The sequence below is a fragment of the Cherax quadricarinatus genome, chromosome 87, assembly GCF_038502225.1.
Source record: "Cherax quadricarinatus isolate ZL_2023a chromosome 87, ASM3850222v1, whole genome shotgun sequence".
Taxonomy (NCBI): Eukaryota; Metazoa; Arthropoda; class Malacostraca; order Decapoda; family Parastacidae; genus Cherax; species Cherax quadricarinatus.
This window is the reverse complement of record NC_091378.1, coordinates 12,248,158-12,271,896: the sequence shown is the minus strand read 5'-3', so window position 1 is coordinate 12,271,896 and position 23,739 is coordinate 12,248,158. Positions and strand designations below refer to the sequence as shown.

General features: G+C 39.8%; 1 protein-coding gene across 5 annotated transcripts in view; it reads left to right on the top strand.

Annotated features, from left to right (window-relative positions):
* LOC128703811 (bis(5'-adenosyl)-triphosphatase enpp4-like) overlaps positions 1–23,739 on the top strand; it is a 260,010-nt gene that overhangs the window by 65,178 nt on the left and 171,093 nt on the right. For 3 of the 5 annotated variants that reach the window (XM_070103754.1, XM_070103752.1, XM_070103753.1), the window contains exons 1-2: positions 14,160–14,471; positions 20,978–21,149. In XM_070103754.1, coding sequence (XP_069959855.1) covers positions 14,206–14,471; positions 20,978–21,149 — 438 coding nt within the window. In that variant the 5' untranslated portion in view covers positions 14,160–14,205. Of the gene's footprint in view, positions 1–14,157; positions 14,472–20,977; positions 21,150–23,739 lie in introns of those variants that run through there. The other 2 variants (XM_053798654.2, XM_070103755.1) reach the window with 2 other exon arrangements.

Below are 23,739 nucleotides of genomic sequence, written 5' to 3'. Positions count from 1 at the left end.
ATTTCGTGATATCTTTTTTGTTCCCAGAATTTCTGATAGGGTTTTCCAGGTCTTTTTTATATCACCTCGTAAGTTGGATAATCTGTTCTCATAATACAATTTTTTTTGCCCTTCTTATCAGGCTGGTTAGGATTGACGAGTAACGTTTTGTTTGGTCTCTGGTTATGTGACCCATTCTGTACTGTTTTTCATATTGGTGTTTTGTATTTATGGATTTGAGAATGCTGGGTGTTAGCCAGGGACTGTTCAGTCTCTTTGCTGTCATCTGTTTAGTTTTTTTAGGGCAGTGCTTGTTATAGAGGTATTGGGTCTTTTTTAGAAAATTATTAATACATTCGTCAATATCTGTATAGATTTCTAGCTCAGTGTGCCAATCAATGTTTGCTAATGCTGTTGTGAAGTTATTAATGGCTGCCTCATTGTGAAGTCTGAAGGTGACTTTAGTAGTGTCTTGGGGTAGTTTACCAAGAGTTGTTATGAGGAAAGTAGGGTAGTGGTCTGTGGTATTATCTGTAATTATGCCTGATTTTAAAGGGGATATGGTGTTGGTCCAGATGTGGTCAAGTAGGGAAACACTAGTCTCTGTAACTCTTGTAGGTTTTGTTACTGTTGGTAGTAACATACAGTTACTCATTGTGTTTGTGAATTCAGTAACGTGTGGGTCCTGGTCTTGCAGGAGATTTATATTGAAGTCACCTGAGAGTAGTAAGTGATCTTTGTTCATGCGTGCATCAGTTATCATACTTCCTAGTTTTTGACTAAATTGGCTAATGTTTGACTGTGGAACTCTGTAGATGTTTATCAATGTGAGAGGTTTTTGTAGGTATTTGGATTTGAATTTAGCTATTATATATTCCCCATGTTCATCCCTTGTGCAAGTATTAGTGATACATTCTAGTTGGTCTGAGTAGTATATGGCTGTGCCACCCCCTTGTTGGTCTGGCCTACAGTTGTGTATGGCTGTGTAACCAGGAATGGCATAGACATCTGTACTATCAGGCTTTAGCCAGGTTTCAGTTAGTGTAATGATGGACATATTGGCATGTAAGGAATTCACAGGTAATGAATTCCAAATTTTTGGGCCTTTTTTACATAGTGTTATGGTCATGTGTTCTGTTGAGGTTGGTAAGGAGAAGTTTGAGGGGAGGGTTTATATCCGAGTTAAGTGTTCTATGTATGTAGTAGGTTCAATAATAAGTATGGATGTTTTGTACGGTGAGTAGGTTTAGAGTTTTGAATATTGGTAGAGTGTGCTGCCTGTAGTGGGAATTTATCATTCTGACTGCAGCCTTTTGTTCGGTAATGATTTATTGTTGTTGAGCCCCATGCACAAATTCCATAGGTGAGATAGGGGTAAATAAGAGAGTGATATAGGGCCAGGAGGGCTGACTGTGGAACAAAGAACCGTATCTTCGATAGCATGCCTACGGTCTTGGAGATTTTCTTGGAAATTTGTTGTACATTATCAAGGTGGATTCCTAAGAATTTACCCTCTGTGAGCTTTGTGACAGGTAATCCGTTTATTATGTTAAGAGGGACATCTATAGCTCTGTTCCCAAACTGAATGAAGTAGGTTTTGTCAATATTGAGAGTAAGTTTGTTAATCATCAAGATAGATATTTTCTGTAATTCGGTATTTACAGTATTGGCTAGTATGACTGGGCTCGGGTGAGAGAAGACGTATGTAGTGTCATCTGCAAATAGTGTGGGTTTGAGTAGTTGCGATGCATTTGGTAGGTCATTTATGTAAATGAGAAAGAGAAGAGGGCCAAGGACACTTCCCTGTGGGACACCAACTGTAATTGGTTGTGTGGAAGAGTTTGCTCCATTGTGTACACATATTGGCTTCTGTTGCTGAGGTATGACTTTAAGTAGTTGAGGGAGTGCCCTCTTATACCACAGTGCGATAATTTTATGTGCAACAAATCATGGTCAACTATATCAAAAGCTTTATGTAAATTAATGAAATAACAAGTAACACTGATAAGATTTTGTTCGGATTTTTAATTAACCCTGGAGGGTGAGCTACCCAGGATAGCCCAAGAAAGTCAGTGTGTCATCTAGAGTCTGTTAAGGTCTTATTTCCATTGGGGTCCTCAATCTTGTTCCTCAGGATGGATAATGAGAACCTTCAAAACTAGGGATGCCAAGCCCATGATGACACTCTTCAGGTCGCTTGTTCTATCTAGGCTGGAATATTGCTGCACACTAACAGCACCTTTCAAGGCAGGTGAAATTGCTGACCTAGAAAATGTACAGAGAACCTTCACGGCGCGCATAACGGAGATAAAACACCTCAATTACTGGGAGCGCTTGAGGTTCCTAAACCTGTACTCCCTGGAACGCAGGCGGGAGAGATACATGATTATATACACCTGGAAAATCCTAGAGGGACTAGTACCGAACTTGCACACGAAAATCACTCACAGCGAAAGCAAATGACTTGGCAGACTATGCAACATGCCCCCAATGAAAAGCAGGGGTGTCACTAGCACGTTAAGAGACAATACAATAAGTGTTAGGGGCCCGAGACTGTTCAACTGCCTCCCAGCATACATAAGGGGGATTACCAATAGACCCCTGACAGCCTTCAAACTGGCACTGGACAAGCACCTAAAATCGGTACCTGACCAGCCGGGCTGTGGCTCGTACGTTGGATTGCGTTCAGCCAGCAGTAACAGCCTGGTTGATCAGGCTCTGATCCACCAGGAGGCCTGGTCACAGACCGGGCCGCGGGGGCGTTGACCCCCGGAACTCTCTCCAGGTAAACTCAGGATGCGACCCACACCAGTCGGCTAACACTCAGGTACCTACCTGCTTGCTAGGTGAATAGGACAGTAGGTGTAAGGAAACACGTCCAATGTTTCCACCCTCTCCAGGTATACTCCAGGTATACTCCAGGTATACCCTTGCCGGGAATCGAATCACGGACACTCAGTGTATTTATTTATTTATTTATTTATTATTATTTGGACATGATACATGGTTGTACAAAATAAATACAGTGGTTGAGTGTACATGAAGCGAGAGCGGTGCCTACCAGGCCACGAGCCACGTTTTTTATACCTTCAAAATTCAAAATTCAAAGTTTTTTCTCCATAAGGATTACAATGCTGAGTTTACAGAATTTGGTTATTGTGTGGTTTACATGTAGTAAAATAATGATTACAGAGTGTACCACTAGAACACCTAGCATGGCTAGGCATTTCGGGCAGACTTAGTTTAATTCTTAATTTTAAAATAGTATTACAAATTATGAGGTAAGTTGGTATTATGGCTAAGTGACTAAATACTAGTTTGTGAGTTTAGCAATGTGAATGATTTTGTTTTGGCACAATACATAGTTTCAGTATTGGAGTATCACAGGATTCATTATTTTAAGATTGAGATTAATACTTCTGTTTATGGTCAAATGGGTGAGTGAAAGTGTGAACCACCAGGTAGTATTCGTGTAGTTAGTTGACGGGATGCATCAGGGAGATAAGATGTTTTCTAATGGTAGTTTTGAAGGTGATGAATGTGTCTGCAGTTTTAGAGTTCTCAGGTAGGGTGTTCCAGATTTTAGGGCCTTTGACATACATTGAATTTTTGTAAAGGTTTAGTCGGACATGGGGAATGTCGTAGAGATGTTTGTGTCTGGTGTTTTGCCTGTGGGTTCTGTCACAACTATCAAGAAAGTGTGTTAGGTCAAGGTTGATATTAGAGTTTAAGGCCCTGTAGATGTAGATTGCACAGTACTAAGTGTGGATGTACTGAACAGGGAGTAAGTTTAGATCTATGAAGAGTGGGGGGGGGGGTGTTGCCAGGGATGGGATTTAGTGATTATTCTTACTGCAGCTTTTTGTTGGGTGATTATTGGCTTTAGGTGTGTTGCTGCAGTTGATCCCCAAGCACAAATAGCATAGGTGAGGTATGGATAAATAAGTGAGTGGTATAGTGTGAGAAGGGCATTTTGCGGCACGTAGTATCATATCTTGGAGAGGATCCCAACCGTTTTGGATACTTTTTTGGTTATATGTTGGATATTGGTGCTGAAATTCAGGTTGTTGTCAAGGTATAGGCCTAGGAATTTGCCCTCATTATGTCTGGTAATTAGAGTGTTGTCAATCTTAATGTTAATTTGTGCATCTCCTGCTCTGCTACCAAACATAATATAGTAGGTTTTGTCAGTGTTAAGCGTAAGTTTATTGGCGGTCATCCAAGTCGATATTTTGATCAGCTCCTCGTTAACAATGGTGTTGAGGGTGGCAAGATTAGGGTGAGAGATGACATAAGTCGTGTCGTCAGCAAAGAGAATGGGTTTCAGGTGTTGGGATACGTTTGGAAGATCATTGATGTATACGAGGAAGAGCAGGGGTCCAAGGATACTTCACTGCGGAACTCCAGTATCAAGTGGCCGTGTTGTTGATGCTGTGTCTTTAATGGTGACATACTGATACCTATTAGTAAGGTAAGATTTGAAATAAGCAAGCGCATGGCCTCTTATACCGTAATGGTCACGTTTGTGGAGTAGGATGTCGTGGTCTACTGTGTCAAAAGCTTTTCTTAGGTCAATAAAAATTCCTAGTGGATATTCCTTATTTTCCAATGCTGTGTAAAGCAGATCTAGCATTTTTATGATTGCATCATTAGTGCTTTTGTTTTTCCTGAATCCAAATTGGCAGGGGTTGAGTATGTTTTGTGCCATTATAAATGAATACAGTCTCCTGTGCACGAGTTTCTCAAAGATTTTGGATAGCAATGGTAAGTTAGATATTGGCCTATAGTTGTTTAAGTCTGTAGGGTCACCACCTTTATGTATTGGTGTAACCCTTGCCATCTTGAGTAGTTTCGGGAAGGTGCTAGTTTCTAGTGACTTGTTAAAAAGTAATGATATAGCATGTGAAAGGACATGGGCCGCTCGCTTGTACAGTAATGGTGGAACATGAGACAGATTCCCTGAGTTATTTTTAAGTGACATTATAATCTCGGTGACTTCCGTGGGCTCAGTTGGTGCAAGATAGAAGGAATTTGGGAAATTCCCATCTAGGTAGTCCCGGGCATGGGCATTGGTATGTGGGATTTTATTGGCGAGATTAGATCCTATGGTTGAGAAGACGTCGTTTATCTTGTTAGCTATGTCAGTGGGATGTAGTGGTGTTTCATTAGGTTTAGTTAGGACAATATTCTTGTTTTTTTCAGTTTGTGGGTCCCTAGAATCTGAGAGAGTGTTTTCCAGGTCTTTTTTATATCTCCTCTAGTGTCTGTGAATCTACTGGAGTAGTATAGTTGTTTGACTTTCTTTATTACTTTGGTGAGAACTGATGAATAGTGTTTAAGAATATCTTTGTGTATTAAGCCCTGTCTATATTGCTTTTCATATTGGTGTTTCTTGTCAATGGATTTCAGAATGGTGCTGGTTAGCCATGGGCAACCAAGCCGTTTGTTTGTGATCTGTTTCGTTTTTATAGGACAATGTTTGTTGTATAGTCTAAGTAATTTGTTAAGAAAAATGTCTGTCCAGTCATCAATACCATTGGCCTTGGAGAATTCTGTAGGCCAGTCAACAGTCTCTAGGTCAGCTGTGAACTTCCTTATTGAGGCCTCGTCATGGAGTCTAAATGAGACTTTGTTGTATTCAAGTGGTGGTTTACTAATGTTTGCCAGGAGGAAAGTAGGGTAGTGGTCTGTAGTGCTATCTGTGATTATCCCTGATTTAAGGGGGGCTAGTATATTGGTCCATATGTGGTCTATTATGGTTGCACTTGTCTCAGTGAGCCTGGTTGGTTTAGTTATTGTTGGTATGAGAAGTGTGTTGTTCATATTGTTGATGAAATCAGTTACAGGCTGATCATCTAGTAAGCCAAGGTTGATGTTGAAGTCTCCAGCTAAGAGAAGGTGGTGCTTATTTATTTGTCTGTTTGTTATTAGTGACTTTAATTTCTCACTGAAATTTGGGATGTTTGTGTGAGGTATCCGGTAAACGGCACCGATTGTTATAGGTGTCTTAAGGTTTTTTACAGTAAAATTAGCAAAAATGTATTCCCCATATTCATCACTAAAGCAATTGGTGCTAATACAAGATAATTGGTTAGAGTAATAGATTGCAATACCACCCCCAACTTGGTTTGGTCTGCAGTTGTGAATTGCTGTGTATCCAGGTAAACTCCAGGTAAACAGTCGATGGCCTCCACTCCAAACCAACAGATACAGATACTAATGCCGGAAAAAAAAATTTCCAGGTGTATATAATCATGTATCTCTCCCGCCTGCATTCCAGGGAATACAGGTTCAGGAACCTCAAGCGCTCCCAGTAATTGAGGTGTTTTATCTCCGTTATGCGCGCCGTGAAGGTTCTCTGTACATTTTCTAGGTCACCAATTTCACCTGCCTTGAAAGGTGCTGTTAGTGTGCAGCAATATTCCAGCCTAGATAGAACAAGTGACCTGAAGAGTGTCATCATGGGCTTGGCCTCCCTAGTTTTGAAGGTTCTCATTATCCATCCTGTCATTTTTCTAGCAGATGCGATTGATACAATGTTATGGTCCTTGAAGGTGAGATCCTCTGACATGATCACTCGCAGGTCTTTGACGTTGGTGTTTCGCTCTATTTTGTGGCCAGAATTTGTTTTGTACTCTGATGAAGATTTAATTTCCTCGTGTTTACCATATCTGAGTAATTGAAATTTCTCATCGTTGAACTTCATATTGTTTTCTGCAGCCCACTGAAAGATTTGGTTGATGTCCACCTGGAGCCTTGCAGTGTCTGCAATGGAAGACACTGTCATGCAGATTCGGGTGTCATCTGCAAAGGAAGACACGGTGCTGTGGCTGACATCCTTGTCTATGTCGGATATGAGGATGAGGAACAAGATGGGAGCGAGTACTGTGCCTTGTGGAACAGAGCTTTTCACCGTAGCTGCCTCGGACTTTACTCTGTTGACGACTACTCTCTGTGTTCTGTTAGTGAGAAAATTATAGATCCATCGACCGACTTTTCCTGTTATCCCTTTAGCACGCATTTTGTGCGCTATTACGCCATGGTCACACTTGTCGAAGGCTTTTGCAAAGCCTGTATATATTACATCTCCATTCTTTTTATCTTCTAGTGCATTTAGGACCTTGTCGTAGTGATCCAATAGTTGAGACAGACAGGAGCGACCTGTTCTAAACCCATGTTGCCCTGGGTTGTGTAACTGATGGGTTTCTAGATGGGTGGTGATCTTGCTTCTTAGGACCCTTTCAAAGATTTTTATGATATGGGATGTTAGTGCTATCGGTCTGTAGTTCTTTGCTGTTGCTTTACTGCCCCCTTTGTGGAGTGGGGCTATGTCTGTTATTTTTAGTAACTGTGGGACGACCCCCGTGTCCATGCTCCCTCTCCATAGGATGGAAAAGGCTCGTGATAGGGGCTTCTTGCAGTTCTTGATGAACACGGAGTTCCATGAGTCTGGCCCTGGGGCAGAGTGCATGGGCATGTCATTTATCGCCTGTTCGAAGTCATTTGGTGTCAGGATAACATCGGATAGGCTTGTGTTAACCAAATTTTGTGGCTCTCTCATAAAAAATTCGTTTTGATCTTCGACTCTCAGTCTGGTTAGCGGCTTGCTAAAAACTGAGTCATATTGGGACTTGAGTAGCTCACTCATTTCCTTGCTGTCATCTGTGTAGGACCCATCTTGTTTAAGTAGAGGCCCAATGCTGGATGTTGTTCTCGATTTTGATTTGGCATAGGAGAAGTAATACTTTGGGTTTCTTTCGATTTCATTTATGGCTTTAGTTCTTCCCGCGATTTCTGACTCCTATAAGATTCCTTTAGCTTGAGTTCGATGCTTGCTATTACTCTGACCAGTGTCTCCCTACGCATTTCAGATATATTGACCTCTTTTAGCCGCTCTGTTATTCTTTTCCGTCGCCTGTAAAGGGAGCGCCTGTCTCTTTCTATTTTACATCTACTCCTCCTTTTTCTTAGAGGAATAAGCCTTGTGCATACATCGAGTGCCACCAAGTTAATCTGTTCTAGGCGTACGTTGGGGTCTGTGTTGCTTAGTATATCTTCCCAGCTTATATCGGTTAGGACTTGGTTTACTTGGTCCCACTTTATGTTTTTCTTATTGAAGTTGAATTTTGTGAATGCTCCCTCGTGACTAGTCTCATTATGTCGGTCTGGGGCTCCACGCATACATGTCTGAACCTTAATTATGTTGTGGTCTGAGTATATTGTTTTTGATATGGTGACATTTCTTATCAGATCATCATTGTTAGTGAAGATGAGGTCTAGTGTATTCTCCAGTCTAGTAGGCTCTATTATTTGCTGGTTTAAATTGAATTTTGTGCAGAGATTTAAAAGCTCGTGTGAGTGTGAGTTTTCATCAGAGCTGCCTCCTGGTGTTATTACTGCAACAATATTATTTGCTATATTCCTCCATTTTAGGTGCCTTAAGTTGAAATCCCCCTGGAACAAGATGTTGGGTGCAGGAGCTGGAAGATTTTCCAGACAGTGGTCAATTTTTAACAGCTGTTCCTGGAATTGCTGGGATGTTGCATCCGGAGGCTTGTAGACTACCACAATGACTAGGTTTTGGTTCTCGACCTTTACTGCTAAAACTTCCACTACATCATTTGAGGCATTAAGCAGTTCTGTGCAAACAAGTGACTCTGCAATGTACAGGCCAACCTCCCCCCCCCTTTTGCCTGATCACTCTGTCACATCTGTATAGGTTGTAACCTGGGATCCATATATCGTTGTCCAAGTGATCCTTTATGTTGGTCTCAGTGAAAGCCACGAACATTGCCTTTGCCTCTGCAAGCAGTCCACGGATGAAAAGTATTTTGTTGTTTGTTGCTGGCTTTAGACCCTGTATATTTGCAAAGAAGAATGTCATCGGACTGGTGGTATTGTTGGTACTGGGGGGGGGATTTTTTTTCCGGCATTAGTATCTGTGGTTCCACTCCAGGAATGACTGGATTTGGTGTACGATTTCTGCCATTTCCTGCCAGTTTTTTTTCCTTCCTGGCACTAAAAAACCTCTCCCTCTTGAGTGGCTGTGGCTACCCAGGTTTTCCCATGGCCTGGATGTTTTGTATCTTTCTGTACCCTTTAGATGGTGTGCCTGGCAATTTAAGTTATAGCACAGTCTTTCCTGTACTGAAGAGGTACACATTTCAGGGTGAAAAAGCTTACAGGAAGGGAGTTTGCATTTTCCTGTTGTCATATGGGCATGGCATTTTCTAGGGTGGTCATAGTTGCACGTCCCGTCTGTTTTTTTCAGATTTCCCATGTCTACAGATACCAAGTGCATAGTATGTGCACAGGCTTGGTTTCCGTTTGCCTTTTGTTTCTGTGACTGTATTCCCTGTTGGTGCATGTTTCCCTGTCTTATTCCTATCCTCCCTAGCATCAACAATGGAGCTCCCACCAGTTGTTTTTGGTAATATATCCTCACTATAGCTAGTGGAGTCCTCTTGTTTGCTATTTCCTGTGGTATTTCTAGTTTGCAATATTGGTTTTATCTTATCTTTGACTACACTTGTTTCCCCACTACGGCTCCTGTACCCTATGAGGTCATTTATATGTATTCCTTACTGCATATAATTCCTGACTACCTGGACAAAATCTCCAGCTTCACCATTACTGTCTCCCAGGACAGCACCTCCAGCTTCACCATTACTGTCTCCCAGGACAGCACCTCCAGCTTCACCATTACTGTCTCCCAGGACAGCACCTCCAGCTTCACCATTACTGTCTCCCAGGACAGCACTATCAGCCCCACATTTACTGACTACCAGGACATCACCTCCAGCCTTACAGTTTCTGACTACATGGCCAGTATCAAGGGCAGTATCATTCAGCCCAGACTTTTTATGTTCCCATCTGTTGTAGAAAGCTTCCAGGTTGTCTATGAAAGCAGCTTTGATGTTATCCTCTTTTAATACCCTTGTGATTTTAGTCCACAGATTTTCCTCATTTGGGCATACCCAAAAACACTTCCCTGTTTTCATACTGCTTGTAGCTAGTTCTTGGATATCTGCACAAGGGGCGTGACACCAATTTCCACAAAAATGACAATTTATCCATGTGAAAGCCCATTTGTTTGATTGACTGCAGACTATACAGAGCTTCATAATGATTTGAGTGGTTGATTTACTGTAATTCTACTAGCAACCTCTTGAATACTCTTTTAATAACCTCCTTAAATGAAGCTCTAGCTATTTGTATTTCTATTTCTAACTAATTGGACAGCTTACCGTGTACGTTCCTGATTTATATTTATTGTTTGTGTTTGATAAGGGCGCCTACAACCCCATCCGTTTACAGTCTGCTTTATTGTCAAACGAAACCATTTGAAACCAGTCAAGGGTTCGGACCATCAAGGGTTCGGACCAGTCGAGGGTTCGGACCAGTCAATCTGATCTGATCAGTGGGTCACTTATTTAAAATATACTAGTCGGTGATTTGGGCTAACACATGAAGGATCTACTAGAAATTATCTACCTGAGTAATATGTGATTTGATTGATACAGAAGTATAACTTGCGTGTTGAAGAGCCGGTGATTTCTGGCAGCTCCTACAGTGACGAACGGTCGAGCCTCAACCCTTGTTTATCAATCGCTGTATCTAGCTTTTCTAGTTTTTTTTTTTCGTCTCCACCACAATAAATGCTATATTATCACTATAGTTGACTGGTGGAAATTTTGGAGGAAGGACGCTTTTTCTGTAGTAATAATTGCTTCTCGTTGTGGCCCGGTGGCCTGGTGGCTAAAGCTCCCGCTTCACACACAGAGGGCCCGGGTTCGATTCCCGGCGGGTGGAAACATTTCGACACGTTTCCTTACACCTGTTGTCCTGTTCACCTAGCAGCAAATAGGTACCTGGGTGTGGGTCGCATCTTGGGGGACAAGATTAAGGACCCCAATGGAAATAAGTTAGACAGTCCTCGATGACGCACTGACTTTCTTGGGTTATCCTGGATGGCTAATCCTCCGGGGTTAAAAATCCGAACGAAATCTTATCTTATCTTATCTTATATTGCAACCGCTGGTAACTACAGGTTATATGAAATTCACAGTATACGTCTGGTATTTCAAGAAAAAAGAAACTAATGAAAGTCACTCCACTCCACTAAGTACCATTATAATACTGGTTAGTTGCTACTACAACACTGTATTCTGCTATTCACTGGTATCACTAGATTATATGCGAGTACACTAGCAGGCCAGGAAGATTATTAAAACAGCTGACCACTGTGGTAAGTTTCTGGCGACTTCTGGCACCTGCCTCTATAGGCTTATCACTTCATTTACAAATTCACCTGTTTTCAAATGACACTTTAGCCTTTATCATCTATATACTAGGGAGCCACTGTAGTATACACTATACACTATGTATACACAATGTTATCAGGGAGACTTTCTTTCCTCTGACAAAGAAAAGTTCTATTATTATTATTTTGCACACGGAACACAGGCCTATGATTCCCCTCTGGCAGTAAACTCTGCTAGGCAGTGCACACTAATTCTCCTTTTTTGACTCAGTATATAATGTTTTCCGCCCAAGATTGGTTCCAGGCGCTAGAGGGATGTATCGTATAGGATTGATGGCACAAATTAAAGTTCTAGCACGTAAGAGAGAGAGACCGTGTAAACACGAGAAAACCCGGAGCACAACGAGGCACATGGAGAAGTAGTAGCAGCAGCTGGAACCTGGTACTCACCTATTTGTACTCACCTATTTGTGGTTGCAGGGGTCGAGTCTTAGCTCCTGGCCCCGCCTCTTCACCGGTTGCTACTGGGCCCTCTCTCTCCCCGCTCCATGAGCTTTATCAAACCTTGTCTTAAAACTGTGTATGGTTCCTGCCTCCACTACGTCATTTTCTAGGCTATTCCACTGCCTTACAACTCTATGACTGAAGAAATACTTCCTACTATCTCTCTGACTCATTTGTGTCTTCAACTTCCAATTGTGGCCTCTTGTTTCTGTGTCCCCTCCCTGGAACATCCTGTCTTTGTCCACCTTGTCTATTCCACGCAGTATTTTATATGTCGTTATCATGTCTCCCCTGACCCTCCTGTCCTCCAGTGTCGTCAGGCCGATTTCCCTTAATCTTTCTTCATAGGACATTCCCCTTAGCTCTGGAACTAACCTTGTCGCAAACCTTTGTACTTTCTCTTGTTTCTTGACGAGCTTTATCAAGTGCGGGACATATAAACAACTGATGTGCTCACACACACACGCTCGCACACACATACACTCGGGGCCAGGAGCTGAGTCTCAACCCCTGTAACCACAACTAGGTGAGTACACACAGCTGATCCTTGGAATTTGACCGCGTCCCCTCACCCCCCACACACCTTTACCTCCCCCACAGACCTTCCCCTCCCCGCTCTTGCCTTCACTCCCTCCTATCTTTTCCTTCCCTTGCATTTCTCTCTCTCATAGCCTTTTTCCCTACTCTCTCTCTCTCTCTCTCTCTCTCTCTCTCTCTCTCTCTCTCTCTCTCTCTCTCTCTCTCTCTCTCTCTCTCTCTCTCTCTCACTCTCTCCCCCTCTCTCTCCCTCTCTCTCCCTCTCTCTCCCTCTCTCTCCCTCCCTCTCTCTCTCCCTCTCTCTCTCCCTCTCTCTCTCCCTCTCTCTCTCCCTCTCTCTCTCCCTCTCTCTCTCCCTCTCTCTCTTCCTCTCTCTCTTCCTCTCTCTCTTCCTGTGTGTGTGTGTGTGTGTGTGTGTGTGTGTGTGTGTGTGTATGAGTGTGTGTGTGTGTGTGTGTGTGTATGAGTGTGTGTGCGTGTGTGTGTATGAGTTTGTGTATGTGTGTACTCACCTATTTGTGGTTGCAGGGGTCGAGTCTTAGCTCATGGCCCCGCCTCTTCACTTCTTCACTGTGTGTGTATGTGTCTCTGTAATCTGTAAATACCTTTGTAACTTGTCATGATTGTGACTAGACCTACCTGGAGTTCATTACCTTTGTAAATTGTGAGTTCATTACCTTTGTAAATTGTGAATTCATTACCTCTGTAACTTGCTCAGCTATCAAAACTTTGAGTCCAGTCCCTGGACCCATTATGTACCTTTGTAATCTTTTGACTACCGCCCACAGGATGGGTATGGGGTGCATAATAAACATATTAAACTAACTTAATTAAACTAGTGAATTTGGTATTGACTATGTATTGAGCTAGAATGAGCTATAGTAATGCTATAGTAATGAGCTATTACCTGGAGTTTACCTGGAGAGAGTTTCGGGGGTCAACGCCCCCGCGGCCCGGTCTGTGACCAGGCCTCCTGGTGGATCAGCCCCTGATCAACCAGGCTGTTGCTGCTGGCTGCACGCAAACCAACGTACGAGCCACAGCCCGGCTGATCAGGAACTGACTTTAGGTGATTGTCCAGTGCCAGCTTGAAGACTGCCAGGGGTCTGTTGGTAATCCCCCTTATGTATGCTGGGAGGCAGTTGAACAGTCTCGGGCCCCTGACACTTATTGTATGGTCTCTTAACGTGCTAGTGACACCCCTGCTTTTCATTGGGGGGATGGTGCATCGTCTGCCAAGTCTTTTGCTTTCGTAGTGAGTGATTTTAGTGTGCAAGTTCGGTACTAGTCCCTCTAGGATTTTCCAGGTGTATATAATCATGTATCTCTCCCTCCTGCGTTCCAGGGAATACAGGTTTAGAAACCTCAAGCGCTCCCAGTAATTGAGGTGTTTTATAGTAATGAAGTATTCATGGAGACATGAATTAGGTCACACACAAGCAAAATAACAAACGGTGGTAATAAGTTATTTCCAGCCAACGCTGTATTAGAGATGAGGAAAGATTAATCTGCGTCACTGGGCCAAGGCCTCGTAAATGGATTGGTTAGTAAGTTTATTCAGGCACAGGTATACATAAATACAGTCTTGTTCTTGGATAATTTAGTAAAACCAGACCAGCTTCCTGTCACTGGCTGGGTATATCCAACTTAAGTTACTCTTGATAACAAGTTACCAACCCAGTAAATAATTTCAGTCGCACTAAGTACTCTCAATCTAAACAATATTTATATTCATATATATTTTTTATAAAAATTACATCTTAAATGAATAGTTAACTTTGTTTTGAATATTCTGATGTAATGCCATAATGAATTATAAATTAAATTACATAGAAGAGGTAGGATCGTATCCAACTGAAAATTGTAATAATTTATGTTTACAAGACACAGGTGTTAGTGAGAGGTTTGACAGGTGTTCAGGGATGACACTCAGGCGCACAGGCGTCTGTAGGTGCTTTCTACATGTCAAAATGGAGTGGGGACAAATAATATTGTTAAGTATATGGTTGTTACTGATGGTTGATGTGTGCAGGACGGCCGGGATGGAACCTTCACTCAAGATAATGTCTCGTAGGAAAGTTCTGGTCATATCATTGGACGGGTTTGGTCACCATTACCTTGACAAGTACCCGTGGAGGTACCTCGCTACCAACCTCTACTCTGCAGGAAGCTACCCACGCAAATTCAGGTAAGATAATATGTTTTGGTTTGAATAATAAGATATTACTAGGACCCTAGTGGAAATAAGTCACTTTGACATATTTGTGTTATCTTGGGTAATTTATACGTATGATAATTTTACTTATGTATACCTGTGTCTAAATAAACTTACTTTACTTCACTTTACTTACTTACAGATGACCTGCCACTTTTCTATATTATCCATATGTTTATCCAGGACCCCAGTGGTAATGAGTCTGACTTCTTTTTGGGTTATCTTACGTAATTTACTTGTGTGAATTACCTCAGTTTGGTCGGTTTGAACTGTTTTTCATATTGATTTTTTTTTTATCAATGGATCTGAAGATGTTATTTGCAAGCCATAAGATATTTTAGTTTCTTTGCACTGCTCTCCCCTCAAGGAAGGTTCCTTGATGTTGGTGAGGGGCTCTTGATCTAGGAAATTGGATCTGTGCTCAAGTTCCCCGAATTAGGCCTGAATGCCTTCCACATCCCCCCCCAGGCGCTGTATAATCCTCCGGGTTTAGCGCTTTCCCCTTGATTATAATAATAATAATAATAATAATAAATTTGCACTGCTCTGTTTAGTTTTTAATTGAACAATGTCTATTGTAGGGGTTTTGTGTTTCTTAAGAAAAATTCTGATGCTTTCATTAATTTCATGACTGTCAGCAAACTGTCTATGCCAGTCAAGGCCACTTAATGCTTAAATGGTTATTTACTGATGTCTCATCCTGGAGACAAAATATTTTCTTACGTAAATTATTACAAAACATTAGTAAGTTGGTAATAAGAGAGGTGCGGTGGTGGTCAGTGGTGTTATCTCTGATTATCCATGCTTTGAGAGGTGATATTATATTAATCCAGACATGGTCAGTTAAAGAGGCAATGGTCTCAGAAATTCTTAGTCAGAGATGGTAATAATAAGCAGTTGTTCATAGTGTTTGTGAAGCTGGCTTCCTTGGATGAGGTTTATGTTGAATACACCAGGTGATATTTACTCAGCTCTTTGTTAATTATTACCTCGTCACTGTTGGCTGAAGTATTTGTATGAGGTAACCTGAAGACTGTTCCACTCTTAATTATGGTCTATAAGTTTTTGGTTGTAAATTTAGGAAATATATCCTCACCATATTCATCCCTGGCACATGTAGAGTAATACATAATTCAGTGGAGTAGTAGATTGCAGTGCCTCCTCCTATTTACTCAGACCTTTACTTATATCTGGCTTTAGTTATATCTGTGCAGGCAAGGCAAAGTCTTTTCTGTCATGTTTAAGCCAAGTTTCAGTAAGAATAATAAAAGTAAGTTTATTCAGGTATACACAAATACTGGGATGCACAGCAATACACGACTGCAGACCATACCAAGTTGTAACACCACTTGCTATAATGATGAATATGGAGAATATATTTTTGCAAATTTTACTGTAAAAAACCATTAGACTCCTATAACAATGGTGCCATTTACTGGATACCTCTTACAAACATCCCAGATTTTAATGATAAAGACACTAATAACAATCAGTCAAATGAACAAGCACCACCTTCTCCTAGCTGGAGACTTCAACATTAACCTTGGCCTAACAGATGACCAGCCAGTAACTAATTTCATCAACAATATGAACAACACACTTCTCATATCAACTTTAAGAAAACCAACCATGCTAACTGAGACAAGTGCAACCATAATTAACCATATATGGACTAATATACTAGCTCCCCTTAAATCAGGGATAATCACAGACAGCACTACTGACCACTATCCAACGTTCCTCTTAACAAACATTAGTAAGCAACCACTGAAATACAACAAGGTCTCTTTTAGACTCCATGATTTGGCATCAGTAATTAACTTCACAACAGAGCTAGGTATGATTGACTAGCCTACAGAATTATCCAATGCCAATGGTATTGATGATTGGATAGATATATTTCTTAACGAATTACTTAGACTATATAACAAACATTGTCCCATAAAAACGAAACGTTACGAATAAATGGCTAAGTTGCCCATGGCTAACTAACAGCATACTAAGATCCGTTGATAAGAAACATCAGTATGAAAAGCAATGGAAACAAACACATATGCAGTTTAATGTGATCCTTTATTGACAACGTTTCGCCCACACAGTGGGCTTTTTCAAGTCACACAGATCTACCTGGGGTGGAAGGTACGGGAGTATTTATAGTCAGGTTCAGAATGTTGAGGTCAAGTGGAGAATGCTGCATCTGATGATCTACCGGGTGGGGTTATAGAGTCTTGGGTAGCTTGGCAGGGGTATTGGACAAGTTGTGAGTAGACCTTCTGCAGTGTTCTATGTTCTTATGTGGGATAGCGATGAATAAGTTTCTTGGCAAGTGGTTCAGCTATGTTATAGAAGCCTTTGTTCTGGTTGAAATTGTTGGTTACAGAGATAAGCGATATTAGGTATTTTTCTTAATATTTAGCATTAAAACACACAAAAAATTATTGCCATGATAAAGCTCCTCTAAAATTCTGCGAATTTGCAGAGATTTTCATGAACAATTATTAGTTAATAATAATAATAATAATAAATTTATTTCTTTGTAAAGGTTACAATGTGTAATTACACGACTCACGAAATCGCAATGACACGATTGCAAACAAACCATACCACGGGCGGGATTGAACCCACGGTCAGAGAGTCTCAAAACTCCAGACTGTCGCGTTAGCCACTGGACCAGCTCTCTGACTCTCTGAATGCGGGTTCAATCCCGCCCGTGGTATGGTTTATGTGTAATTACAATTTTGATTAGCTAAGTACAAAGATAGCCACTATCATGCCGAGGCATTTTAGGTTCTAAGGAAAAATATGTGAATTACTGAAGCTGTGAATTTGGAACCATGAATTCGCGGAGGTCCACTGTATAGACAGGGCTTAATAAACAAAGATTATTAAACACTATGCATCACTCCTCACCAAACTGATAAGGAAGGCTAAGAAATTGTACTACAGCCTCTCCTCACTTAGCGATGTACTCGTTTACCAACACCTCGGACTTACGACTGGCTCTCACCAGTATTCATATCTAAATAATGTGTATTAGAGCTGATTTCCTCTATTCTATTTATTTCAATATACAGTACACTACTGTATAAATATTTAAAAAATATTCCAGAAATGTTGTAAATGGTGGAAAGAAGACATAAACTGTTAATCATTATGTTTAGTTGAACATTTGTTGCTCTGTTTCCAAACATCATGTAGAAGGTTTTTTTTTCAATATAAGATTGAGTTTATTGGTAGTCATCCATGTAGATAATTTTAGCCTCTCCTCATTAACAGTGTTGTTGAGAAAAGTCTGATTTGAGTGGTAGATGACAAAAGTTATTAGCAAACGAAATCACTTCAAGGAGACAAGATGCATTAGAGAAATCGTTGTTGTATGTAGTATATGAGGAAGGATAAAGGGCCAAGAATACTGCTCTGAGGCACCCCTATGCTGATTGGCCGAGTTGACATGATCACACCATTGATGGAGACATACTACAGTAGTGTCTGCTACTAAGATAAGACTTTAGATATACAAGAGTATGACCTATGATACAATGTTCTATTTTAAGATGCAGAATGTTGTAGTCCACTGTATTGACAGCTTTCTGCATGCCTGTGAGGGGGGGGGGAGAGGATATTCATTTGCGTGAAATTGGCCAAATTGCCAATTTCTGACCACTTAATTGGGTAGTTCAAATCAGTAAATGGGCGGTTTCTTGTACTCAACTGATAGGAAAAATGGAGTTGTAAAGAAACAGCTATGAATTTGGTCAACTGGAACAACGAAATTGGCCAAAAACAGGGCTCAAAGTCAGCAAAATTGCCGATGCGTGTGTCACCGAGACCACTAACTTTGCGGGAGCGTAATTCCGTGAGTTTTCGACCAAATTTCATACTTTTGGTGTCATTACCATCGGGAAAAGATTCTCCATCATTTCATAAGGAAAAAAAAATTTTGTTTTTTTCGCAAAATTTTGCGACATAGAATGACAGTTTCGGAAAGGAGCTTGCGACAGTCAAAGGGTTAAGCATCATTGAGAAAGTTCGTTTCAGATGATTTGTTGAACAAAGTTGCAATAGTGTGTGACAGTATATGAGCTGCTTTTTTGTACATTAGTGGTGGTAAATTAGTTAGGTTTCCTGTGTTGTTTTTCAGTGAATTTATAATTGTGACCTTAGGATTAGTTTGGCTAATTTCCAGTAAGGCAGTCACTCACCTGTGCATTTGAAATTAAGATTTTGGTAGTTAGTCTTGATCCTGTAGTAGAGAAGAACTCATTTAGTATGTCTGCTGTTTTTTTCAGGCTTGGGCTGGATGTGAGATTCATCTGTTTTAGTTAAGATTATATCTCTGGTTTTAACCAGTTTTCAGGAGCCCTGGATTTTTCAGTTTTTTTCAGTTTTTTTTATTTTTTTTTTTAACAAAAAAAAAAACACTTTCAAAAAAGAAACACTTTCATCATCACTCACTCCATCACTGTCTTGCCAGTGGCATGCTGATACTATAGTTCAAAAACTGCAACATATCTCCACCCCTCCTTCAGAGTGCAGGCACTGTACTTCCCACCCCCTGGACTCAAGTCTCGCTAATTAGTTTCCCTGAATCCCTTCACAAATGTTACTTTGCTTGCACTCCAATAGCACATCGTGTCATAAAACCATTTGCCTCCACTCCTATCTAACACGCTCGTGCACGCTTGCTGGAAATCTAACCCCCTTGCACACACAACCTCCTTTACCCCCTCCCTCCAGTCTTTCCTAGGATGATACCTACTCTTCCGTCCTTCCACCACAAATTTATATGCCTTCCAAGTCATTCTGTTTAGTTCCGTCCTCTCTAAATGTCCAAACCATCTCGGCAGTCCATCTTCAGCCCTCTAGATAATACTTTTAGTAATCCTGCATCTCTTTTTAGTCTCCAAGCCATGGAGTCTGTGCATAATATTCACACCACACATTGCCCTCAGATACTAACATCTCTACTTCCTCCAGCCTTCTCCTTATTTCAACATTCACCACCCATATAAGAGCACTGGTACCACTCTGCTCTCATACATTCTCCTCTTTGCTTCCATGGATAACGTTCTATGTCTCCTCAGTTTCCTTAGTGCACCAATCACCTCTTTTCCCTTATTTATGGTTCACCTTATCTTTCATAGACCCATCTGCTTACAAGTCCACTCCCAAATATCTGAACATATTCACTTCCACCATTACTCCGTAAAATCTGATATCCAATCTTTCATTACCTAAATTTTCTGTTGCCCTCTTTCTGTGTTCACTTTTAATTTTCTTCTTTTACATAACCTCCCAAATTCATCCACCAAACTCTGCAACTTTTCTTCAGTCTCTCCCAAAAGGACAGTGTCATCAGCAAAAAGAATCTGTTCCAACTCCACTTTGTATTTGATTCTTTTTCATATCCCTGTTTCATTAAACCTAATAGCATTAAAAAAGTTGCTTAAACTTCCTTATTAGATTGGTAAGTACTGATGTATATTTTTTTTGTCTGTTCCTTAGTTATTAAGCCCAATCTGAACTGTTTTACGTAGTTTTTTCTTTATCACTGGACCCGAGGCTGATATTTGTTGCCGTGATCTGCTTAGTTTTAAATGGACAATGTCTGTTGTAGAGGTTTTGTGTATTTTGTAGAAAAACTCTGACCCTTTCATCAATTACTCGATTGTCAGTAAATTCTATGCTAGTCATTGCCACTTAACCGTTTCACTGTCTGTCACATAGAACTACGTCAGTAAGGCCAGGGTCCCTGACATAGTTCTACATCTTGAGCTCGGCACCATGTGGGGAAGGATTTTTTTTTATACAGTGCACACACTCCAGGCACACTCTCCAGGCCACTCTGGTGGCCTGGTGGCTAATGCTCTAGCTTCACATGGCGAGGGCCTGGGTTCGATTCCTAGCCAGAGTAGAAACATTGGGCGTGTTTCTTTCCACCTGGGTGTCAGTCGACTGGTGTGGGTCGCATCCTGGGACACTGACCTAATTTGCCCGACATGCGGAGCATAACAAGCAGCTTTCTATATAGTAGTATGTCATTGTTGTCAGCTAGGCCTGTATACCTTGTACATGTACTTGTAGTAAATAAAGATATTATTATTATTATCTAGGCCAATATTTACCTTTCACAGCTTGTCTGAGTAAGCTGTGCTCATGACATAGAACAATGTCAGGGACCCTGGCCTCAGTGACATGAGTTTTCCATCAGATTTCATAATTTGGTGTCATTACCTTCAGAAAAATATTCTCTACCATTTCAGAAGAAATTTTTTATTTTTAGTAGTGGACACTGAGAGCAATATTAACCTTTTCATTGTCCATTACATAGAACTACTTCATTGAGGCCAGGGTTTCTGATGTAGTTGTACGTTATGAGCGCGGTTCATTCAGATGAGCTGTGAGCATTTAATTTTCAATAAAAATGCAGTGAAATTTAAGCAGTACTATAAAATGCTGAATATTGATGTTTGTTTCAGAAATCAATTTGTTACCAAGACTTTTCCCAATCACTTCTCAGTTGCGACTGGTTTGTATGAAGAGGTTCATGGCGTGATTGGCAACAACATATACGATTCAAGCTTGAACAAAACATTTGGCATGGATGATAAAGAATTGTTTATGCAGAATCCTCTTGTATCACCTGTGTGGGTAATTATTATTATATTATTGTCTTTTGTAGTCATATGCAATAAATGAGTGTTTCCTCTATTTTTGGGTCTCCCTATCTGGGAAACAATTAGTGTGTTAAAGTACATCATTGGTAACTTTATTTTTTGTAAGTGAGAAAAAATTTAACTTTTAACCCTTTGGTAGAAAAAGTGTTATGCTTAGATTCCACTCACATGACAGGAAAAAAGACTTAATTATTGCATCTATTAAAGTAAAGAAAGAGGTATACATAAACGAGTGTCTTGCCAAAAAACGTCAGAACCTCCTGTATAGAGTCAGAAAACTTAAGCGGGAGAATAACGACACAATACACCAATGCTTCACACGGGATGGAAAAATTCTTGTTAGGAAAACAAATGTAGGTCAACTGTACACAATCACGAACGAGAATGATCTATCACGATTTCTCAGGGATACTAATCTTACAGAGAATAACTAAACAATGTCCAACTTAAAAGCCTACGTAGTGTAGTGTATGTTTTGCTCCATTATTGTTCAAATTTCATTGTACAATCTCTTAGTAATTAAATAATCAACTACCTCATTTTGTGATTTTACTAGTAAGCATAAGTCACCTTATGTTATTTTCTTATTTACTATTGTTTGCTTAAACATTAGCTGAATTGATACTTTCTCTGTCCATATTACTACCTCATATTTTTTTTAAATACTATCAATTGATATTACTTACTAAAATTAATAATTATCATTTTTACTATAATTTCAATTTTCTCTTAACATTTTTGACATTTAATAACCATTACTTGTCTAATTACCTTTACCTGTTTTAATACCACATTTACTATCTTAGAGTACTCTTAATTACCTTGTACTGCCATATAACCTCTAGTATAACTACCAGTGCAATATTGAATGAAATAAACATTACTTTTTCACTTTTTTTGTAATCATTATTACTTACTAAAATTTTATTAAACACCATATTTACTACCAGTCAATTTTACTTTTGTACATTAAACATTATTTTATACTTCCCATAACATTTTGTTGCCAAATTTTCAAGTTTGTATATTCAACTCAAACCTTTATATTATCCTTTGTACCTGTGTACCTGTCTACCATCTTACTATCATATTATAACCAAGACATTACCATTGTTATTTTTTACTATTATTCTTTTGGTACTTTAATTGTGAATTTTATTTTGTCAATTTAAATCTAGTTATACTCTTGATCTTGTCAACAACCTATACCAGACTCTAGTGCAATTGCAAGTACCATTTCAATTTGTATTTTTATATTATAAGTTTATATTATAATTCCTACTCTAAGATTGTTTTCATATCTTAGTGACTATATTGTGTGTGCAATTAGTGTATATTTCAATTATATTATTGTTCAAGGCCCTTAACTATCTTTTGCTAACTAGAACCAACTACCTCATATATATTTTTTTTTTTTTCTACTTTTTTTATTCTTTTGCTACCTTAACTTGTATATTTTATCTTGTCAATTTAAAGCTAATTATACTCTAATTCTTGTAAACAACTTATATAACACCATAGTGCAATTACAATTGAGAGTCTTGTGCCTTTTTTATATTATTAGATTAAACTCAGTTGTACTATAGTCAATACCAAATTCATTATATTAGACCATATTGCAATTACTAGTGAGAGACTGGTGCTATTTTTAATTTGTATTTTTATATTATTAGATTAAATCTAGTTGTACTATAGCTCATTCTAGCTCAAAACATAGACTCCACAAAAGTCATTATATTAGACCTTGGTGCAATTACAAGCGAGAGTCTTGTTCTATTTTAAATTTGTATTTTTATGTTATTAGTTTATACCTAGTTGTACTTTAGTTCATTCCAGCACAACACATAGACAACATCAACTTCATTATGTGTAGTAGTGACTATACTCTATATGACCAAAATACTCTAGCTATATACTTATCCAAGCATCCCACCACTACAGATATCAGTACTAGAATTCAACACATAACTCAGGATATAAATAACCATAATTTAAACCTAGAAGATGATTGATCACGTTGACGCTGATCTAAACTTCCATAATCTGACACCCAATCAAAACCTATTGGAAAGTAACTGCCTTTATTACACAGCATCACAAGCCAGCACTGTCCTAAACAATGCTAAAAGCCTATCAGTACTTAACTACAACATCAGGTCCTTAACCCTTTGAGGGTTTTCGTCGTACTAGTACGTCTTACGCGTAGGGGTTTTTGACGTACTAGTACTCATAAATTCTAGCGGCCTCAAATCTAGTGGGAGAAAGCTGGTAGGCCTTCATATGAAAGAATGGGTCTATGTGGTCAGTGTGCACAGTCTAAAAAAAATCCTGCAGCACACAGTGCATAATGAGAAAAAAAAAACTTTGACCATTTTTTTTTAATAAATCAGCGACTTTGCAGTGTATTTTCGTATGGTATTTATTGTTGTATTCTAGTTTTCTTGGTCTCATTTTATAGAATGGAAGACATATTACAGAAATTGAGATGATTTTGACTGGTTTTACAAAGAAAGGTGCCTTGAAATTGAGCTCAAAGTAGCAGAAATGTTCGATTTTTACCAAAC